Source organism: Protopterus annectens, chromosome 14.part0 (genome assembly GCF_019279795.1).
Source record: "Protopterus annectens isolate FY-2018-M chromosome 14.part0, PAN1.0, whole genome shotgun sequence".
Classification (NCBI taxonomy): domain Eukaryota; kingdom Metazoa; phylum Chordata; order Ceratodontiformes; family Protopteridae; genus Protopterus; species Protopterus annectens.
Window position 1 is genome coordinate 887,123,281 of NC_056748.1, and position 22,192 is coordinate 887,145,472.

Below are 22,192 nucleotides of genomic sequence, written 5' to 3' on the forward strand. Positions count from 1 at the left end.
TAAGGAAATAATTATGTTGCTTTCAATGAAGGAGTGAGTTTTGTTCAGGGATTAATGCCAAAACTGACAAAATCTTCCCAGTCAATTCAGATACACAAATCTTTTCAGGAAAAATCAAAGTACATAAAAAGTAAGATATGCTTTGGCAAAGAATATCAACTCCCATAGAAGAGGCTGTAAATAAGCATAACATTTGGTAGTACATAGGATTACAGCCATCCAAAAACAAAAGTTGATGTATAGGTTTTTAGATCATCTATGGACTTTAAGCAGTCTGTAATTTATTTATTTTCAAAGATGACATGCATGTCATACGTGTGGATTAGTATTTCACATTCCCTAAAATAGTCAAACTGATGAGCCACTCCAAGTACTGCCGTAGTTACTGCACCGAATACTGTAATTCTGTGTATGGGACACCCGATGTTATATCTGATAGGCATCATATCTGCATACCAGTGGGAATTCAGTCTCAATTATCTGCAGTACAATACAAAGTGGAGAGAAATTTATGAAAAAGATGAATCTTATGAGAAAGAGCAAAACCTGCAAAGATCTCTAAGTTTTGGAATAAAGCAGTAGCTGTCGCATGGACTTTTTTTTTTTTTTCTTTTTTTTCTTCTTCTCTCACTCAAAAGCATATTTGTTGTAGGGCTAAAGGTTGAAGGGCAGATTACATACTTAAGCATACTTATGGCCCATTGCTGATGCCTGCACATTAATGCAAAGGAAATGGTAGAAAAAATCAGCGACTGACAGATTTGAAAGAAACTTCAGAAGCCTTCCCTCATTTATATGTTTGAGGCAGTATAATGTCAAATTCTTGGGAAAATTTTCTGGCCTGAAGGTGGTTTGTTGATCAGGCAGCAGTCAGTATCCTGTGTTGTTTGTGGGAAAGAAGGAAAATGGTGTAAATAAAATAACAGAAGTTTAGACAACGCAGGTACACTGAAGTATCCAGGAGGAAGAGCAAGTAGAATTGTCATAATGAATACTGATGCAGAAAAACAGAAACCATAAAAGCCAAGAGTTTCCGAATGAGAACCTTGAATCTCTCTTTTCAAGAAGGGCTGCAATTTCCAATAACTGGTTCAAAAAGAAGATATCCAGTGAAGATGCATCAACTAGAATATTTTGGATATGGAAGACCATTGAAGAAGCTAGACATATGTTTGGACCAAATTAAAATTATGCTAAGGAGTGTGTGTTTCACTAAATGTCTTTGAATATGTTCAGAAGTATTTTGATGTAAATGGACCATGGTATGCTTACTTGGATGATCTGTATGCTTAGTATATAAAGCTGAGGTTTATTTAAAAAAATCCATGTAATATATGTTATGACGAGCACTAGTATGGTTAAAAAGGGAGATGTAAGGTTTTAAGCTTTGGGTTATAGATTCTTAAATAGTAGTTTTTTCTGTCGGAAGCTGTATATCATGGTATATGTTTCTTCTTGAAATGTCTTCTAAAACTTCATATTAACTATAACCCTTGTGGTTGCAAGACTGTGTACTCAGTGTCTGTCTTAGTATTACTGTCTTTCAACATAACACCTGTATTGTGATCAAAACCCAAAGTATCTTATGTTCACTAATCAATTTGAGTGAAAGACTTGAAAGAAAATTTGTTTTGATTGTAACCCAGACTATTTCACTAATCTGAATGTTTTCAGATCAGTTTTTGATTCTGAGAGATTCATGAATATGGGGACAACTGCTGTCATTTCAGAAATATGTGGAGGCTTGGGAGGGTGATGAGTGACATCTGTTTTTCAGTGAATACCTGAGGTGGTTCGTACGATTTTATTAGGCAGGTGGTCATTTGTAGCATGGCCACTGCAAATCCCCAAAACTTGATTGCCCTTTTCAGTAAGAGATTGAGTGACCACAGCTGGGTTAAATCTATGGTTACCTATACAGTTGTCCAGGTTTACTTTGCAGAAGGTTGGGGAGTACTTTACATGATATAAATGAGGAGTCATTTCGAGATGATAGGAGTTCCTATGAGATATAGGTATTTATCCCTTCTGCAAATTCTGTTTGTTTTTGTGAATGTTCAAGTCCTGTGGGTGTCTGTGGTAGTACAGGCTGTGTCAACATGTATGAGGCTAAGCATAGCACGGATATATGAAAACCTGTGGCTAAACAGAGGTCAGTAGGAGTTTATACAAGACTGAAATGACCGCAAGCACTTTAAGGCATTCTGTATAGCTCATGAGTATGTCCTTCCATGATCACTGTTGCAATGTTAGTAACCTGTGGGGTATCTTGCCAAGAATAACCATATGTATGACCAGAATACCAAAGCCTGAACACCCTCCCCTAATGCAGTATGACTTCAGCCCAACACAGGCAGTGGTATATAAAGGACATATGGGTGCACAAAACCTCAGAACTTTAATGCCTTTAGCCAAGACGTGAACTTTCGATTTAGCATTAGTTATCAGCCATAAGATTTGTGCCTTTTCTTTTGTATTGTGCAGATAAGTGTCCCCATTGAGGACATTCAAACTCTCTTGTTTTCTATTTTCATAAGTTTCATACAGATATCATCAAAGAGAGGGAAAAGTGATTGGGGGAGACAGATTCCTCATAGAGAACACCATACTAAATGTTTGTTTTGCCTGGGTGCTGAGCACGTTTATAGGGATTGCTGTATCTGTCAGACATTTGTGAGAAAGACTTTGCACAGTCATTGTCTACTTTGAAAATTTATCTTGAGAACTAGAAACTTAAAGCCCTTGCTCAGGGTAAGATGGCATCTGAATTCTTGTCAGCCAACATCCCTTTCACACAGAAAAAGTTGAAGCTTAAATTGGGGATGTCTACTGTGGAGATGCACCTGAATGTCTCAGTTGTGTCTCTTGATGAGACTTCAGACTGTCCAGTTGTTTTTATTCTTGCTGCTGCTCCTTGTATAGTGACCTCATTGGAGGCTGATCTGGTGCAACCTTCTCTCACATTCGACTAGTTTTCTGCTTAGGTTGAGAAGAGAAAAAATGGCTTATGTCAGAGGGGACTGGATAGCATTCCACAAATCATACTTGGGGAAGAATTTCCCAGTAAATTCTGAAGCTAGAAGTTTCAAAACTTTGAACATCAAATGGCTGAGACTATAAGATTGAAGTTTTGAAACCCCAAAAACATAATTAAAAAATAAAATGTATGTTTTTGCAGGGGGGGCAAGCGCGCTGCACCCTCACACCCCCTGCTAAATAAATATACCAACTTTGAGATTATACTACAGTGGGGGAAATGGTAAATATCCCATTCCGTGCTGTACGGCAATCTCCAGTCACAACGTTTGAAGTTTCAAAATCTTATCATGTTGGCCTTTTGAAGTTCAAAGTTTAGAAACTTTGAACTTCTGCAGGGGATCCATGTCAGTACATAGAGCCTCCATGCTTAGTAAAGGCAGATGTCAGGTCTAGGAAGCAGCCGAAAACTAAACACAATGTTCCTCCTCTATCGTAAGAGATCCTCAGCAGAAGTGATAGTATTTTACACGGGTCTTTTTAAGGTCATTATGTCTCTAAAACTGCATTATTTTCCTGACACCTCTCCATTTTCATTCTCGTCCCCCCTTAAAAGGCATAGCAAGGAATATGAGCATGAAGAGGAATCTGAGTCAAATGGGAATGTCTCTTTAGCTTACTCATCCCCAATTCATTCTTCTTTTACTTATTCTGAAGGACAAGGTACTTATCTCATGAGTCCCCTATGGAGGAGCTTTCCTTTTGGGGGGCACCATTGTCAAGATGGTGTAGCATTTTAGTGGGAAAGTCCTCAGTTGTCTAATATCCAGAAGTGCTATGCCATGCTCAGGATGGGTGTGCCTAAGTCTTTGGTAATCCCTCTGTTTTAGAATCCTTGTCTGGGTACCTTTTCCATGGCTTCTGAATCCTGAGTCTCATCCTATGGCTCCTAAGAAGTCTGACGGATTTCACAAGGTGCCAGACATTTAAAAGTAATTGTGCAAGAATCTTGTTTTTGACCCTTTTACCATTACTCTTTCCACTGAGAAGCATTTTAAGCTCCTGTCTTCTCTAATGCTCTGCCTACAGATAGCAGAGCCATTAATAGATGTGGCAAAAAAGTGTATATCTCTGCCACTTTAACCTTTAGAACTATATATTGCCAAACCCATATGGTTCTGTACCTCTTGGCTGTATTGGGTAACTTGGGTAAGGTGCTTTCTGACTTTGATTCAGAAGCTATGTCTTCTGCTCTCTTTACTTGTGTCTCTCAGATGGCTAGATACGTATTGTTCTCATTGCCCTTTCCACCGAAAGCAGCTTCTGGCTCAAGTTAATGCCCATTCTACTAGAACTGCTGCCTCTTCAAGGGCTTTCCTTAAAGGTTCCAAATCTCTTCCAAGGCTGCAGCTACTGGTTCCATTCTGCATAGGTTTTCTTTGCTTAAACTTCAGCCTTTACTGGAGGATGTAGAGGATAGATTGTTGGATTCTCATGTGGCTAGGTGACATATTTTTGGTTCTGTGGCTGCAGAACTTTTCCAATCCTTGCAGTAGAAAGATCAGTTGATGCGCACTTAAAACAAATCCTCCTTTCTCCTGTGCCTAAATTTCATAGAAATTCTCCTTCTAAAGCTAATCCTTTCCTGCATACGGATCTGAAATCTTCTCAGAAGGGTAAAATACCCACATGGAGGAGGTTTCAGGAGAAATTGCAAAGTTCCAGAGGTTCAACACCTTCCTTTCAGGACAAATCACCTGCTTTGTGACTGCATAGCTCCTCTTCCAGATTACACCCATCTTTGCCTATCTCCAGTACCTTTCATATTAAACTACCAAGAAATGCTGCCCTCCTCCTCCTTGGAATTGAATCATGTTCTGGAAAAGCTTTCCTTACCCCTTTTGAGTATGCTGCCTCTACTTCACTTTGCAAAACCTTGCTCTTCATGGCTTTGTCCTCTGCTAAGTGAGTTTGAGTCACAAACCTTAAAGGCTATTCCACCTTTTCTTATCTTTCAAAAGGACAGATCTACTGTCTGTACTAATCCTTCTTTTATGCCAAATGAAGGTATTACACTATCCTTGATTTTGACCATTAACTTGCCTGCCTTTTTTCCTTCCCTTTACAATTTAGGGGAGAAGGTCCTACACTTTCAATGTACACAGGCAGCTAAAGTTCTATTTAGACGAGTCCAAGTCTATCAAGAAGTCATATCTGCTGTGTGTCTATTTCCAGAACAGAAATGTGGGTGCGCCTCTTTCCAAGCATACTGCTACAAATTGGATTTCCAAAGCTGCCGCTTCTCATTGCCCTTTCCATCGTAAGCAGCTTCTGGCTCAAGTTAATGCCCATTCTACTAGAACTGCTGCCTCTTCAATTGCTTTCCTTAAAGGTTCCAAATCTGTTCTTGAAGCAGCAACTTGGATTATTAACAAAACATTACATGATTGATGCTTATTTTTCTAAGAAAAGCACAGTTTATTCATTAAGTTGTGATAGTGTTTTGGACCCAGTTCAGGGTTTCCTCCTCAACTATCTTAGACAGCTTTGGGAATCTCCCATAGGTTATTGATACTGCAACAGTGATTATGGAAAGACATAGTACAATTGTCTAAGAACTTACCATAACAGTAGATGTCTGACTCGTAACTGTTAAAATTATTGAATCCATCCCTCCTTCCTCTTTTCTTTAACTCTTTTATGTGGGCTGTTTTATGTTTTCCAAATCTTTTCTGATTTGTACATATGCTTGTAGTTGCAGTTACTTCTGCTTCAACAGTTTGTCTAGTCAGGAACTCCTGAGTTTTTTGTGTCCATATGCCCTTTTATGTACCACAGCCCCCATTGTGCTGAGGTCATACAATGGATGTATGGCATTAGGAGAAGTCAGCCAGGCCTTGGTATGCTGACCAGCCATATATCTATCCTTTGTAGGAGATGCCCTAGGTTATTAATGATGAACAGTGATCAGTGGATACCTGCTGTTGTGGTAAGTTCTTATACAACTGCACTTTCTTTGTGAGGAAATGTTTATTTTCAAGTCAAATCACATATTTGGACATGTACATGCCAAAAGGAGTACCGTATTCTGTTTGGCCCTAATAAGGTAGAAGTAGAGAGGGATGACTGAACCCTTGGGCCTAGAAGTTAGGCAACATAGAAGGGTATTCTGATGACAGTAGATATGTTATGGCAAAGGAGAGTTTTTGGAAAAGTGCCTAGATTCATAAGTGTCAGTTTTGAGTGGTTTGATGTTTGTGATAGGTGCTCACATCGTCCAAAGGACACAATCATAAGTTTTATAGTACATGAAGCTTTATCTGTGCCATGGACTTCCATTTACAAGAAAAAAGCAGAAGGAAAGAATCAATCTGTAGTGCAATGTGTTTGTGGTTTTGAAAGCTGTTAAAGCTCTTAGTGCTGTCAAATAGACAGCAGGCAAAAACAAAGTGCCCCTCTGTAAAGCTAATCACTTTAAAAGTTGCTAGGCCCTTTGTCCTGCCAAATTTTGTTTGTAAGTGTGACAGAGTGAAGTTCTAATAGCTTTTAAAAGCTGTTTTATGATCTTAACTTTTTTCCATCTCAATCTTAACAGAACTTTGGGTATGCTTAACAAGCTTTTGTTAAGCACCCCTAAGCTCTATTAAGATTGGGCCTCCCCCTAGGACATTGCTTAAAAAGTTTCTATTACCCAATTTTGGAGCAGAATTGCAATGCTCCTTGCATTACAATTTGTATTTTAATTTTATGCATTTTAAAATTTGTTTATCAAGGTAGAATGCCTATCACAAGTGACCAGTTTCAGTCTGAGTCCAGGAATTCAAAGAAAATCAGAATTACATTGAGTGAGATTTATTTTATTTTTTTATTTTACATTTGTTAACCGGGCTAGTCCAGCTGGATATATTTCCATTTTCAGTAGAGGCCCGGGGAGAAAAGCTCCAGTAATAACACAGAGATAATATAACACTTAAAAATAACCAGTACAAATTATACAAAGAAAGGATATTAAGAATACATAGTCATAAGTATTAATGAGAGGAAAAAAACTAACATTAAGATGCAGCAAAAGCATGATGAAAACAACTGTAATGTACTATTATTAGCTAATTTTTTTTAACTTGTATGCTCATTTTTTTCTTTGTGGCTGCATCCACAAAAAAATGACAGATTGCTTCAAGTGGTGATTTTGATTGAACAGGATCCTTTACTACAACTTGTAAAAGAGGTGTCTTCTTTAGAGCAGCGTTTAGTTTAAGTATGACACCGTTAATATGTTAATTCACAAAGCAAGATGTTTCACCTGACTGATGATGTGGTCAGTATGCTCTGATACGAGCATTGTAATAGCTTATAGGCAAACCTGAAGTTGGACACCTAGTTCAACATTCAGCCTTTTAAAAATCAGTAAAATAAGTTATTTTTTGGGGGGGGGGCTGTGTCTGCTATTTCCCCACAACCTCTTGCATTACATTAACTCTTACTGAAGTTGTACCAGATGGAGGAAATGTACTGAAACTGTGTGAGGTGAGCCTTAGCAAATTCTACTTAAGGTGTACCACTCCACTTTCTGAACCGAGCTTTTCCATGAATTAAAAGTCTCCTGTTTGGAAGTATTTTGTACCTTACACTGATTTAGGTGGATAGATGTATCATGAGCCACTCTTTCATGCTGTCTGGGCACTCTGAAATATTTAACAGGGTGCTCTTACAATCACATGCAAATATTCTTTTTGCATCAAAAGTCATAACTATAGCTTGCTCTTCTTGAGCCATGTCTGAAGCCCGACCTGGAGTCCCCACCCCAGCTGAAAAATGGAGGAGCAGAAACTGTCTTTTCTGTTCCTGTAACTAATTGCATCTAAGCTTGCTACAGTTACTGATCAGCCATCACTTCACACACTAACTGCTTCAGCCGCGACTGCAATGGCAGTATTGGCATTCGTCATGCAGCCACAATATCTTTGCAGATTCATAAAGCAGTGCTGATAATGGACTTCGACACCATCAACTCCTGCTGACCACTCTTTCTGATGGTTTTCCCAGGACAGCCACCCCCAGTGTGTGTGTGTTGAGAGGGATATTTCAAACTACATAGTTTTTTTTTTTTTTTAACAAAACAGTTGAAGTCTCTGTACTCATATATTCTCTTAAGCTAGATATGCTAATTATTTAATAATTTTTTATTATTATTTTTCCCTACTCTGTATTTTCTAATAAAGTCTAAAACAATTTGTTTTGGGATGTACTGATTAAAAGCATTACTCATGGTTAAATGGTCAATGTTATGAAAAAGAAAACTGATGTTAGATAATTGTTTCGATAATGTGCATCAAATAACCTTTATTGATATAAGAACCATAAAGTGCAACCTGCTGGTTAATTTATTCCTGATCTGTCTCAGTGTGTCAGTGCCTGTGAGTATAAATTTGTAGCACAGTTTTGTTGTCCTCGTTTGATTTTTCAAAATGTTACTAGAGTCTTTAGTAAACAGTGTATTGTATGTGTTATCAACAGCTTGAGAAAAAAGATGTGAATGAGGACCAGGAAGATATTGAGAGCAATCTGTTGATGCCAGCAGGTATAGCTCTGCGATGGATTACCTTTGTGCTGAAAATCTACAGAGCTGAGGATATTCCTCAAAGTAAGTGACCTGTCTTTTTACCCTGATTAATAACAGCATCTTAAAGGAAATGTCCAGGTTCTTTTGAAGGTCACTCACCTGAAAGAACCTGCTGTCAGACAAAATACTGTTTTTGTTTTGCACAGTGTAAAATGCAGTGGCATTTGTGCTGTTTCTTCATAAACTTTTGATCTATTTTGCAGCAAAGTTAGTCTTGCCAACTTGACCCTAGATTGATGGTCATATCCAGGTAAAAGGAAGCAACGTACTGAGTGCAGAATATGTTTTAATCATTATCTTCTTTAGTACCAGTAAGAGTGAAAGGGAAGGTCTGCAAGAGGGTAGTGAGACCAGCTATGTTATATGGGTTGGAGACAGTGGCATTGACAAAAAGGCAGGAGTCAGAGCTGGATGTGGCAGAGTTAAAGATGTTAAGATTTGCACTGGGTGTGACAAGGGTGGACAGGATTAGGAATAGGTATATTAGAGGGTCAGCCCAGGTTGGAAGGTTTGGAGACGAAGCCAGAGAGGCAATATTATGTTGGTTTGGACATGTGTTGAGGAGAGATGCAGAGTATATTGGGAAAAAGATGCTAAGGATGAAGCTGCCAGGTAACGGGAAAAGAGGAAGGCCTAAGATAAGGTTTATGGATGTGGTTAGAGAGGACATGCAGGTGGTTGGTGTGACAGAGCAAGATGCAGAGGACAGGAAGAAATGGAAACAGTTTATCTGCTGTGGCGACCCCTAACGGGAGCAGTCGAAAGAAGATGATGATCTTTAACTGTTTATGGTTATTGGAATAAATTGAGCAGAACAGTTCTTCAGCTGATATGTATTTTCATGTACCTTGATGCCAGGTATAATCTCGTTTAAGCATCTTTGCATTCCCATCTTGGGGGGAGGGGGGGCTCATGTTACCAAAGGGATCAAATTGGCAGTGAAAAGTTAGAGGACATATTGGATGTACATGTCGGTGGCATTAAGGCTAGTAAGAGTGATTTTCATGTCATGTGGAAATGGTCTTCCAGACAGTTCTGTCTTTGTATCCCATTCATTATGCTGTCTAACATAACAGTGCCAGAGTTGAAAAGGAACCGAGACCCAAAGAAACATCTGCAGAAGGGAAGAAGTATAATTGTTTTCAAGAGTTGCTGTATTTTGTACTCATCATCAGACGCATTTTTTACAGCATGGGTTCTGGGTGCCACATCAATCATCGCCAACTGTTTTGCTTCCATACCATTCCTCTACTGTCTACAGCAGTCAAGCCTGAATGGTGCGTCTTTTTCCTTGCAAGCCCATCCGTGTCTTTGCTTATCCTCATTTCCTCTTGCCATTTGTCTCTCCCAAATCATCTTCTGCTTTCCTGCACGCATGCCTCACCCACCATGATCTGTTCTTTTTTACATTCTCTGCAAACAAATGCACCTACTTTAGCTGCTGCCCTGATGTCATCATTTCTTTATCTGTCCCACCATGTGCGTCCTACCACCCATCTTGGAAATTCTTCTCCAGTACCTCTAGCTTTCTCAACTTCTGTGCTTTCACTGCCATGGTTTCTGTAGCATGCATAATTATTTATCTCAGCAGTGTTTTGTACACCTAACTTTTCATCACCTTTGGCATTTTTCTGTCACACATTACCCCTGATACTCTATGCCAGTTGGCTGAAGCCCTTCTGATTGTAGCTTTGATCTCCTTTAGCCTTCTGTTTAACCATTCAATCCAGGTGCTTGAAGCTGTTAACTTGTTCTTATATTTTCTCTCCTATTAGAAGTTTCAGCTTTTTCTGATTTCATATATTTGCTGCCACGACAACTGTCTTGTCTAAGCTCCATTTCATCGTATGTGCATTGAGTTTTCCATTCCCTTAACATTTCCTGAGGTTTTCTAATCACATTCTGCTTCTGATGCACATATGCATACAGCAGCTTTATTGATCTGTCCTTTCTGACCTCCTTGCTAATATAGTCCATCATCTGTATGAACAGCAGTGAGTTTAAGGATGAACCTAGATACACATCCACTTCTACTGGGTACTGCTCGTAGAGTGTGAACACTGTTAGTACTTATGTCATTGGGTCCTGTGCATAGCCTATACTAATTCTACAAATGTTTGAGCCTTACATCCATCCCAGGCTACCCAAATCAGCTTTCTTGCAACCCTATCAATTAACGTCTCTAAGTCTAGGCTTGCCCAATTGCACTTATATCATCATCTTCAGCTTCTTCTCCATTGTCTTCACTGCCAATATTTGCTCTGTGCTGCATCCTGAACCAAATCCAGACTGCACGTCTCCCATCTTACTTTGTACTACTCCGCTTATTCATTTATCAGTCACCCTCTCCAGCATTTTCATGCAGTGTTTCAGGGGTTTGATACCTCTGCATTGCACACATTTGTCAATGTTCCCTTTGTCCTTGTACATTAACACTCAAATGCTTATTCTCCAGTCATATGGGTGAAGTATTTTTCTCAATGCCACTGACTACCTCTGGAGCCATTTCTTCCCTAACTCGCCCAACATATTGATATCATATCATGTGACTTTGTCTGCTGCTTTCCTTGACTTAATTTTCCTCAGTGCTGGTCTTATTTCACCTAATGTAGGATTCTTCATATTGCATCATACGCTGTGGGGGGGTTTCTTCATTTAGAATCTGGTAGAAGTACTCTTGCATCTGCTTTTGATGTACTGCGGACTGGTAAGCTGATTGTTGTCCCATTCTTTATGAATAGTGACTTATTATTTTTGTTAACTTTCTGCGTTTCCTTGCAGCCTGATAGTTTTTATGCAATCAACTGAATCACTTTCCAGAACCTGGGTAGGGTGTCCCTGATACTTGTTCTTTACTATTGTAATTGCTATCTTAGCCTCTTTGTTAGCTGTCCAGTATTCCTTCTCAACCTGGTCCATCCTATCTCACACTTTTTCCAGAACTCCATTCTTTTTGTAACTTACTGGACATCTGCATTCTACCACCAGCTTTCCTCATGCACCTTATTTGCATATGTGGTTCAGCCATTTATCTGTTCTACAGTCTTCACACATGCTGTTTTTAAGATGGTGACATTTTTCTTCATATCCAACGGTTTTCTCTTCTTCCTGAGGTGCTAGAGCTCTGGGTATTTTCTTGAGCTTTTGCACTATGTCTAGTCAACTTCTAAATCTTCAGCCTGATCTCTATTGATCTTAGAACCTTCTGTGACTACTGCTGGCAGCTCACTGTGGCCACCAGTGGTTTATGCCATGGGATGACTGTTTCACTGGGTATAACTTTGCTGTCTGTGATTATGCCCTAATGACCTTTCCTTAATCTGGAGAAAGTACCAGAGTTCCACAATGACCACTTTTATATGTGATCTTGTAACTCTCTCTTGGGGAACCGTTTGTTGGAACTATAGAAGTACAGTTCTCAGTAGAAATGTGGCTTGGCTGCACCCTTCATGTATTCTTTCACTGGGAGGAAATTCTGTCTGAAAATGGGAAGCTCTGTATTAGAAATTACACCCCTTCCACATGGTGTAAATATTAGCTATAGATGATGGCCAGTGTTCGTATGACACCCCTGACCTCATGTACAAAATTGTAAAAAGGGGACTGATGCTAATTGTCTGCAACTCAAGTAGCCAAAAAGTCTAAAGAGGTAGTTTGCAGAATTTCTGCCTGTTGCTACGAAGTTGGCCTAGAGGTAATGCTGCTTTGAGAGTGCAGATGTGTATATAAACAGGCATACCAAAACACAAAAGATGAAAACTAATCGAATAAGAATGATTGCACTTAATATACTGCCACTGAATTATCAGCATAGGCCATTGTCAAAATTTCTTGTGGATGGTTTGTGTCGTAGATCACTTTGCATTATTCTCATAAATAAGAAAACAGGATTCAAGCTGGTAGTGCTTGTTTAAACAGTTTATTAAATTAAAACAAAAGGTAGTTTTACCTGTGGCAGAGCTTCTTCAGATCCAATTTCTATATAGTAGTAACTAACAATATATACTTTTTTCTAATTTCTAAATAAAAATTTATGTAAATTTCAGCAAAGGCATCAATTTGTGTACTCTTAAACCGAGCACATAAAATGACAGTGATTGGAACAGTATGACATATAAAGGGTCATGATCAAGTCTTGGATCATAACTAGGTTCTTATGTGTTCAAAACATGGATGCCAAGAAATTTATTTCCAAAGTGAATCTTGGTATCCATGACAACAGCACATAACTGGTTAGGACCAGTGAGACCTGATCATAACTCTTTGTAGTGCATGGAGTCTTATCTTATCTACTCCATGTACTATCCGTTACAAAAGAAAAAAAAATATGATGTGTTTTACTGTTTTAGAAAGCCAGTAAAGCACTTTATGGAGTACTGTTGCATAGATATCAAGTAAGGAAAAAGTTAGGGACAGTTTTTAAGTAGTGCCCTAATTTAAATAAGTTACTTGCAGACTAACCTCTGTAAACTTCAGTGGACGTAGTAAGAAAAGATATTCAGGGACTGAAGGAACATCCCTTCCCTTTTACCCAAATGTAAAAGTGCTTAGGGGGTTGTGTAACATTTGTTACACACCTTTGAAAGTGCTGCAACTGTTAGGTTTTGCGTTATAGTAGCATTTAACAGGATTATCTTTTTCCAGTTGTAGAGCATATTTATGGTATTCCATGCACTACATATAGTTTGATTCTTTATTGGGCTTTTTATTCCTTATCTAAGGAAGTACAAATGTGATTGTGTGTCGTACTGTTGATTGGTGTACTAGGTATAATGTCTAATAAAGTAAGCATTTAGACCTGCACTTTTGTCAAGTGAATGTACAGATGACAATGAGACTGCACCACCACTTTAGTGAAAAAAACATACTCTTCTAGTGAGTCTGCTATGGGTGACATCAGTACACCTGAGGTTCAAGTATTATAGAAAATTAGTCTAGTTCTAAGGGAGCTTGTCATAATAATGACAGCGACAATGTGTGCAAATGAAAAAAAAAAAACTGTGCAGGTGTAGCTTAATAGAGTGCAATATGTTATCAGTGTCTGCATTGGTTTATCTAAGTGAATCTGAAGTGTAAACTCTGTGTGACATTGTGTTGGGAGACACTTTAGCAACTGTGTGTGAGTCCAGGAAGTTTTTTAAGGAAGGAGAAAAGAGTTAAATGCCCTCATGACTAGTAGTAAGACAAGGTAATAGAATAAACAAGTTATAAAATGTGTGATTCCCATGGTCAGAAAGCACGGGGATCAGAAAATATGGGGAGAGGAAGGGTTAGAGATAGAGCAGACACAAGGAAAGAGTCGTGTCAAACCAAAAACATGTAAAATATGAGGAAAATTAATGCATGGCCAATAAATAAGTATAGGTATTTGTATTAACTAAATCCATGTGTCTTAAACTGTCCCCATTACCAAATTGTTATATAAAAGCACTTCTGCCCACCTCTCTTTATAAAGTGAAGAGCTTTCTCGGATCTCCCTCTTGGACGAATCATAGTATGAACAATTCAACAAGACACACCAGAAAGATATATTGCCCAAATTGAAGGTTTGGATGGTGTTGTAAACATAATTAATGTTCTGTTAGTGAAGCATCAGATACAGTTAACATGACAATAGACCAATACAGAGTAAGGCGCCATGATTTCAAGCTAAATAAGCCTGACACATTTGAAATATTGGAGTGTGAACCTGATGCAGAAAAAGATCTAGCATTTGTCCATATGCCAATGCTTGAAGGCATGCAGGCATTACATTGGTTTCTAGGACTGATACTGTACTTTGCAAAGTTTATACCTAATATGCTTGTGACTACTGTGCATTTAAGAAGGTTATTAGAGCAAGATGTGTAGTGGGAATGGAGCTGTGAAGAGAAAGATTTTTTATTTGCTCAAGGATGTTGCAGGTGTTCCGGCAACAAAGTACTTGATGAAAATAATCTGGTTGTGTTGTAAACAAATTATATGATAATGGTATAGTTACTGTGAACCTACAAGACAGTTGCCCAACTACCTGTGGACAAAGAGCATTTATAGATGAACAAAAGAAATTTGTTCAAGCAGAAGTGGACCATTTAGCAAAAATGTATGAATGTGAGAATTTTCATAAATATGTCTATGGTAAAAACCTTTAGAGGAAGTAGAACACAAACCCTTATAAAGTATATTCAGAAGCATGTTCAGAGAGTGTTTGAACAAAGGAGACACCATTGTGGAAATGTTAATGCACACTAGGATAAAATTCAATTGGAGTTGGGAGCTGACATGATGGTTACAGTATTTGCCTTGTAGAAACAAGGTGCAGGGTTTGATTCTCAAGTGGGGTAATTGGCTAGGCTTAAAATGGCCCACAAGGGCAGTTAGTGTAATACTAACCTATGAACCTTCAAATAAGATACTGACCAAGCAAGGAGCTATACACAGCTGATATACTGAATAGAACATTTTTAACAGAGAAGCATGAAGAACTACTATGAGATTTAGAGATTCTTTGGGTAATACCACAGTTACAGATGATGGAAGAAAAGAATTTCAGAAATTTTCATATCAATTTAGAGACGCAGTTACTGAAGGATGTCACAGTAAAAGGATGGGCTAAATCATCTCAACAAGGAAATGCATTCAGCCTTTTCTTTCAGCAAAGAAACGAGTTCTCTCTAGAGCTTGATGGTCAAAACCTGACAAAATGTTTCTCAGAAGCTAACAAAATATATCTCAGTGGAATTTAGTTGTAACATAGTGCTGAAGACATGGGGATGAGGGGATGTGTGTAAATAGTTATACATGGATTTTAAAGACCTGAGATCTAGGCTTTCTTAAACTTTTCTTTCAACAAGGAGAAAATTAAATGGGGACATCAAACTACAATGGAAGATGAGCAGGAATCATAGATAAATATGCTTGGCGTGGAAAATGAATGACGTCTGGAAAAGTAATTTGTAAGGAAGGACCATAAGATAAAATGTTTTGGCCAGGAATGGCAGCTAGGACAGGACAAGTAGTATATGGTTTTGCCATCTGCAGGGCATACCATAAATATATAAATAAGAGGAAGAAATGTTAGCATGCCTAGTTCTTGTTCATTGAACGATTGTGTATTATATTTGAATTAACATTTCAAGTTCTTTGAAGTAATCAAACTGACACACAAAACTATTTCAAGTGTGATTATTGTGCTGACGTTTAGTGCCAAGACTGAGAATACATATAATGTTCATATGTGCAGTACATATAGATGGAATCAAGACTGGCGTGTGAATGAAAATTTAGGCCAATAGCAGCCAAGTCCACACACTACTGAAGTTCCATTGGATAAGCGGTGAGAGCTCTCAAAATAGGGATGAATGTTGAGGATTGTCACATTGTAGTTTTGGATGTATGAACACCCCACTATAGGGACTTTCTGACTCACCAGTTGACCTGGTAATTGACAGAAGATTGGACTGCAGATTATATACTTTAATTTCTTTGGTTGTTGTGTCTTTCGGCTTTTCCCGGTTAGGGGTTGCCACAGCGGAACTCCGGTCCGCTAATGATTGGCAGTAGATTTTTACGTGCCAAGTTGCCAGCTCTGACGCACAACCTTCAACGAAGGGAGGTACGCCCATTCACGTATGTCTCCACACAGAAGACGGTCTAGCTGAGAATCGAACAGGACAACGTCATACTGTGAGGCGACAACACTACAGCAGCACCACCACTGCGGTTTATCCTTGAAAAATCAGTATAAAGTAAAAAAAAAATGTAGGAAAGAAATCTGCAGAGACAGCCAGTCTTCTAACAAAGTCTAAAAGCCTAGCTCATTTGTTAGTGTTAAGTTTAAATTAAAGCAAAATGGGAAATCTGCAGCCTGAAATTGAATTAGTTTATAAAGCAGCCAAATCAAGATATTATGCAGTTTTTGAGGCTCATGGAAAACTGTGCAAAAGAAGTTGTGTACGTTTTCACAAAGAAAATGCAGCAAAGTCAAGTGTCCAGGAAGATGAGCAGACACAAGTAGTGTAACCTGCCCTGTTGTAAAAACATAAAATGGTAAAAGGTGTAGTGGACAAGTTGGAGCGACTTCTGAAGCAGTGGTACCACAAACACTATCCAAAAGAAAAAAACAAATGCCCAAGCAGAAAGTGTTCTGATATTCTTCAAATGTGGTAGGTTAAAGGAACCAGGTACACGTTTAGATTGTTTGAGTAAAAAATGATTCTAAAGGCTTAAAAATTTTAGTTTTTGAAATTATTTTGAATCTACAAAAAAGGTTTGATTGTTATGCAACTAGCTAGGTTTGTGTTCAGTACAGTGTTAATGTTTACTTCCAGTGATCAATGTAACTTAACATATGCATCCTTGTATATGTCATAATTTGTTTTGTAGCTTTAAAAATAGAGATAACATATATAGGTATATATTTAAAGATAATGAATTAGTTGGTGATTTTTATGTAAAGTAGAACGTTTTTTTCACTATTCAGTTAGAGTATAGACCACATGGTGGCTAGGTCATGTCTACTGTGTCTGTGTGTTAAAGCCTGTGATATTACAGTACTGTTCAAAGTTTACAATGTGAAAATTAGACATTACTGTATTATTTGAGGACAAGTGTGTCCAGTATGTTGAGTGGATTTGCTCATCAGATTTGAGATTCCTTTTAATAGTAGGCACCACACCACTGATTGTATTTCACAGTACTGAAAGATAGTGTTGCATGTAGACAGCCAGGCTTGATTATCATAATGGGCTAGGAATGATGAGACTGTATGACCAGTGGAAAAATCTCCTATCGTGTGGGGAAAGGAGGCAGTGGGGTCTTTTGCTACAGGAGAACCATTTGTTGAAGACCAGAAGACTAGCATGTGGGTGCAAAATGCGTTACTGAGAGAGTGGAACTGATAATGGAGCTAACATTTATATGCAGAGCATGTGTGACATGCAGGAAAGGCATGAGGATGATGGACCACTTTATGCCTGGCTGTTATATTCTGCTGTGTTTACCGGGGAAAGTATGACTGAGCATGAAACCCCTTTTCAGTGGAGGCCCAAGGAGAAAAGCGCCATGCATAATTACAGAAATCACTTACATTAACAGTAACACATCCAGTAGATAAAGCAATGCAATGCCAACATGGTAAACACAGTAGGAATACAAGTATGAGTATAATAGTAGTATACAAATGTAAGTACAAAAGTAGTTTACAGTAATCTTGTACAAAGAAGCAGAAACAATGCGATATCACACAAACATGAGTTTGTTCTTATGTAGTACTTTGGCACAGGCAAATGGTGGTCTAGTTGTACATCTTATAATTAGAATAATTTAAGCGGTTCCTGGAGTAGAATCACATCAAAATAGTAGGCTAGCTGTAGTCTGGGACTCTAGTCTCCAAAAGGCAAATCCCCTCCTTGGAAAGGAACAGTCTACATAGGGTGATGCACCTTGTCATGAGGAAGTAAAACAATAACAGTGGGGAGCACAGTAAGTAACAGCAGGGAGCACTAGGTGGACAAATCTAGTATGGAAAAATCGCTGCTGCTTATTGTGATGCACAGTTAGAAAGTCCCATGAATGATGAAGTGTTGGTCATTAACTGTTTTGTAATTTATTAGTCTTGCAAAGACATCTTCAAGCTGCTACACTGTAGCCTTCTTAGGTGACTGTTGTTACAGCTTCTGGTTTCTTCTAATGTATGCTTTCCCTTAATTGATAATATTCTAACAGCTTTTCACAATACAAAATGCACCTACTTTTTCATCATGTTTGCTTTTTAATATTTCTTCCAGTATAGCACTTATTTTTCCTAAATTTTCAATGAGAGATGAAATTAGAAATAGACTAAACTTGTATTCTCTAGTTAGCACTGGCCTGTTTCCTCCAGAGAGTGCACGTAGCACTGGCCTGTCTCCTCCAGAGAGTGCACGTAGCACTGGCCTGTCTCCTCCAGAGAGTGCACGTAGCACTGGCCTGTCTCCTCCAGAGAGTGCACGTAGCACTGGCCTGTCTCCTCCAGAGAGTGCACGTAGCACTGGCCTGTCTCCTCCAGAGAGTGCACGTAGCACTGGCCTGTCTCCTCCAGAGAGTGCACGTAGCACTGGCCTGTCTCCTCCAGAGAGTGCACGTAGCACTGGCCTGTCTCCTCCAGAGAGTGCACGTAGCACTGGCCTGTCTCCTCCAGAGAGTGCACGTAGCACTGGCCTGTCTCCTCCAGAGAGTGCACGTAGAACTGGCCTGTCTCCTCCAGAGAGTGCACGTAGAACTGGCCTGTCTCCTCCAGAGAGTGCACGTAGCACTGGCCTGTCTCCTCCAGAGAGTGCACGTAGCACTGGCCTGTCTCCTGCGGGTAGTGCATGTAGCACTGGCCTGTCTCCTGCGGGTAGCGCACGTAGCACTGGCCTGTCTCCTGCGGGTAGCGCACGTAGCACTGGCCTGTCTCCTGCGGGTAGCGCACGTAGCACTGGCCTGTCTCCTGCGGGTAGCGCACGTAGCACTGGCCTGTCTCCTGCGGGTAGCGCACGTAGCACTGGCCTGTCTCCTGCGGGTAGCGACGTAGCACTGGCCTGTCTCCTGCGGGTAGCGCACGTAGCACTGGCCTGTCTCCTGCGGGTAGCGCACGTAGCACTGGCCTGTCTCCTGCGGGTAGCGCACGTAGCACTGGCCTGTCTCCTGCGCGTAGCGCACGTAGCACTGGCCTGTCTCCTGCGCGTAGCGCACGTAGCACTGGCCTGTCTCCTGCGCGTAGCGCACGTAGCACTGGCCTGTCTCCTGCACGTAGCGCACGTAGCACTGGCCTGTCTCCTGCGGGTAGCGCACGTAGCACTGGCCTGTCTCCTGCGGGTAGCGCATGTAGCACTGGCCTGTCTCCTGCGGGTAGCTCACGTAGCACTGGCCTGTCTCCTGCGGGTAGCTCACGTAGCACTGGCCTCTCCCCTCCGGGCAGCGCACGTAGCACTGGCCTCTCCCCTCCGGGCAGCGCACGTAGCACTGGCACTGTCCCCTCCAGGCAGCGCACGTAGCACTGGCACTGTCCCCTCCGGGCAGCGGACATAGCACTGGCACTGTCCCCTCCGGGCAGTGCATGTAGCACTGGTCTGTATACTGCACAGAGTACAGTTAGTATTAGCCTAAAAGTATTTTCACCTGCCCAGTAGCTCTTCTACCTTTACCAAGTTGGTTCATTTGTTCCATCGCACGAGAGAGCTTAGGCATCCTTGGGCTAGGTAATGGTTCTACAACCCATTCCTGCCTGGGGTGCTTCATCAACCCACTTGTTCCTTCTATAGTGAGAATTGGGTAGGTGTGAATGGGCCAACTACTATTTCCTGTGAAGTGGCCTGCTCTGTGTCATAGAGCACCCCTATCGTCATGGCAGCTCTGTAAGCTCTGCAGCTGGTTTTGGCCTCCTGTCATGCCACTGAACATTTTCCAGGCTATGTACAGGTGTGCAGTGGAAGCACATGCTCACAGGCTTGTGTTCCTCAGGTGCAGCACCTGATAGATGTCACCTCCCATTGGAAAGCCAGAAATTCTTCCATCTCATCAGGATAGCAAATTGGCAGCATCTGTGCACGCTCATCTGCTCCTACCAGCTTCAACTTGTAGCCAAGCTTTTGTCGCCCCTTCAAAGACGGGGCTTTATCTGTATGCCATGAAGATGGCACAGACAAGAATGTTTTCTTAGAAGTAGCCAAACTGTTCTGAATACAGCATAACATAGCATGTTGTATGATTTGATTGGCAGTGTACATGTAAGACAACACAATGCTATTGGAGAAACTTGTTTAGTTTTATAAAATTGGTTTTGAGCAAAATTTAACATCGTTACAGCTCATCAACGGTAAGTTTAGTGTATGTATATATATATATATATATATATATATCTATATAAAGTTGTAGTAAGAGGAAGTACAAAGAGTAGTCATAAATAGTGATAGATGGGATGCAAATAGACCCCTGGAAACAAAGAAGTGGCCCATGATGTGGTTTCAAGAAGGTCACAGCAAACCTCTACATCTAAGAACTGCCTCTTAAATAGAACTGAACTTAAGACACATATGCATTTTTTCTTTATTATTAACTATGTCTTAAAAATGATAGCATGGCTCTGAAGGATGGAGATTTGTGGCCATTAACTGGGAAAACTGCTCATGTGCCAATACACTTGCCCAACATTTCCTGGAATTCACCAATTCCAGTGCCCTGGACCAGCTTATTCTTACCCCCACTAGATGTAGCAACATCCTTTACCTGGTCATTACTAACATTAGCAACCGTTGCTCTGCATCAATAGTCAACTCCTCCTTGGTTAGATCCGACCACAAACTAAACACCTTGGAAATCCAAATCCCTCCCACCAACCCCCCCCCCCCCCCGCAAAGGTAACCACCATGAAAATACAGCACACAGGTACAGTTCTTTTACCATATTACAATGGTTACCTTCGTCTATATCTTACAGCACAAATGATTGGGAAAAAGAAATTGGGGGGGGGTGGACTTCTGCATGACTCCACGTACTTAGAACCCAATGTCATATGCATTCGTCAATGTAATAACGACTTTGAGTAATGCGAATAACAGTGGCAGCTGCATAAGGGTTTTACCTAACAAGTGATGGTGACTCAGTGTTCTATTGTAACTGCACATATTGTAAATTAATAATGGGATAATGACTTACATTTCATTGCTGAAAAGTTCTGCATGTTCAGACAAAGGTGATGACTGCTGCGCACATAACCTGTTGAGCAGACATTAATTACATTTCTGGTGCAGGTATAATGCAAGACTGAGTTATTACCATCACTCAGTAAAGGTAGTATAACATTTATATTACTGAGACCTTTCTCTCACCTAAATTCTACACATGACTGACTGTAAGACTTGCTAAGACACTGTATTACCAGAATGAGCTGGAAGTAACTGGAACAAGGCTGGAATGACTGTCTTTATATATTAATTACCAAGAACTGTGTCAATCTCTCCTTCATGTGCCACATCTTCGTGTACTTTTCAAGATGAGTACTCGCGCTGTAGTTTCGCCAGAAATATTGTTCGAAACATATGGCTGCTTCATTCCAGAATTAGTGATAGAGTAATAACATTCATCTCTCTGAGCCATCCTAGTGATTAGAATCAAACACACAAATAACAGTCAGAAATATCGAAACTGTCTGGTTGATCCATGTAAGAATTCTTGCAAAAGTAATAATAACATTTATCTCACTGAACTATTCCTCTGATTAGAATTGGAGACACAAGTAGCAAAGGCAGAAACATTGTCCAAAATATCTGACCAATGCTGCAATTAGTATAAAATCAGTAATACCATGTATGTCACTAAGCCCTTCCTCTCATCCAAACTGTACACACAAATCAGACACGCAAATGACAAAGTCAGAAATATGTAAGCTATTTGGCTGATTTGTGCCTTCCTCTTACCCAAACTGCTATGAATGATAAAGCTGGAAGTATTGTCCAAAACATATGGCTGATCCGTGCCAGAGTTAATGTATAAGTAATAACACTTATCTCATTTATCTCTGTCTGAGCCACCCCAATGATTAGAATCAGACACACAAATAACAAAGTCAGCAATATCTAAACTATCCGGTTG

At 40.0% G+C, this 22,192-nt stretch overlaps 1 protein-coding gene across 1 annotated transcript in view; it reads left to right on the forward strand.

The window, feature by feature from the left end:
- The window catches only part of LOC122788742 (myoferlin-like), a 1,037,182-nt gene that overhangs the window by 753,641 nt on the left and 261,349 nt on the right, over positions 1-22,192 (forward strand). Inside the window, exon 13 of the mRNA XM_044055636.1 lies at positions 8,494-8,620. Coding sequence (XP_043911571.1) covers positions 8,494-8,620 — 127 coding nt within the window. The remainder of the gene's footprint in view (positions 1-8,493; positions 8,621-22,192) is intronic.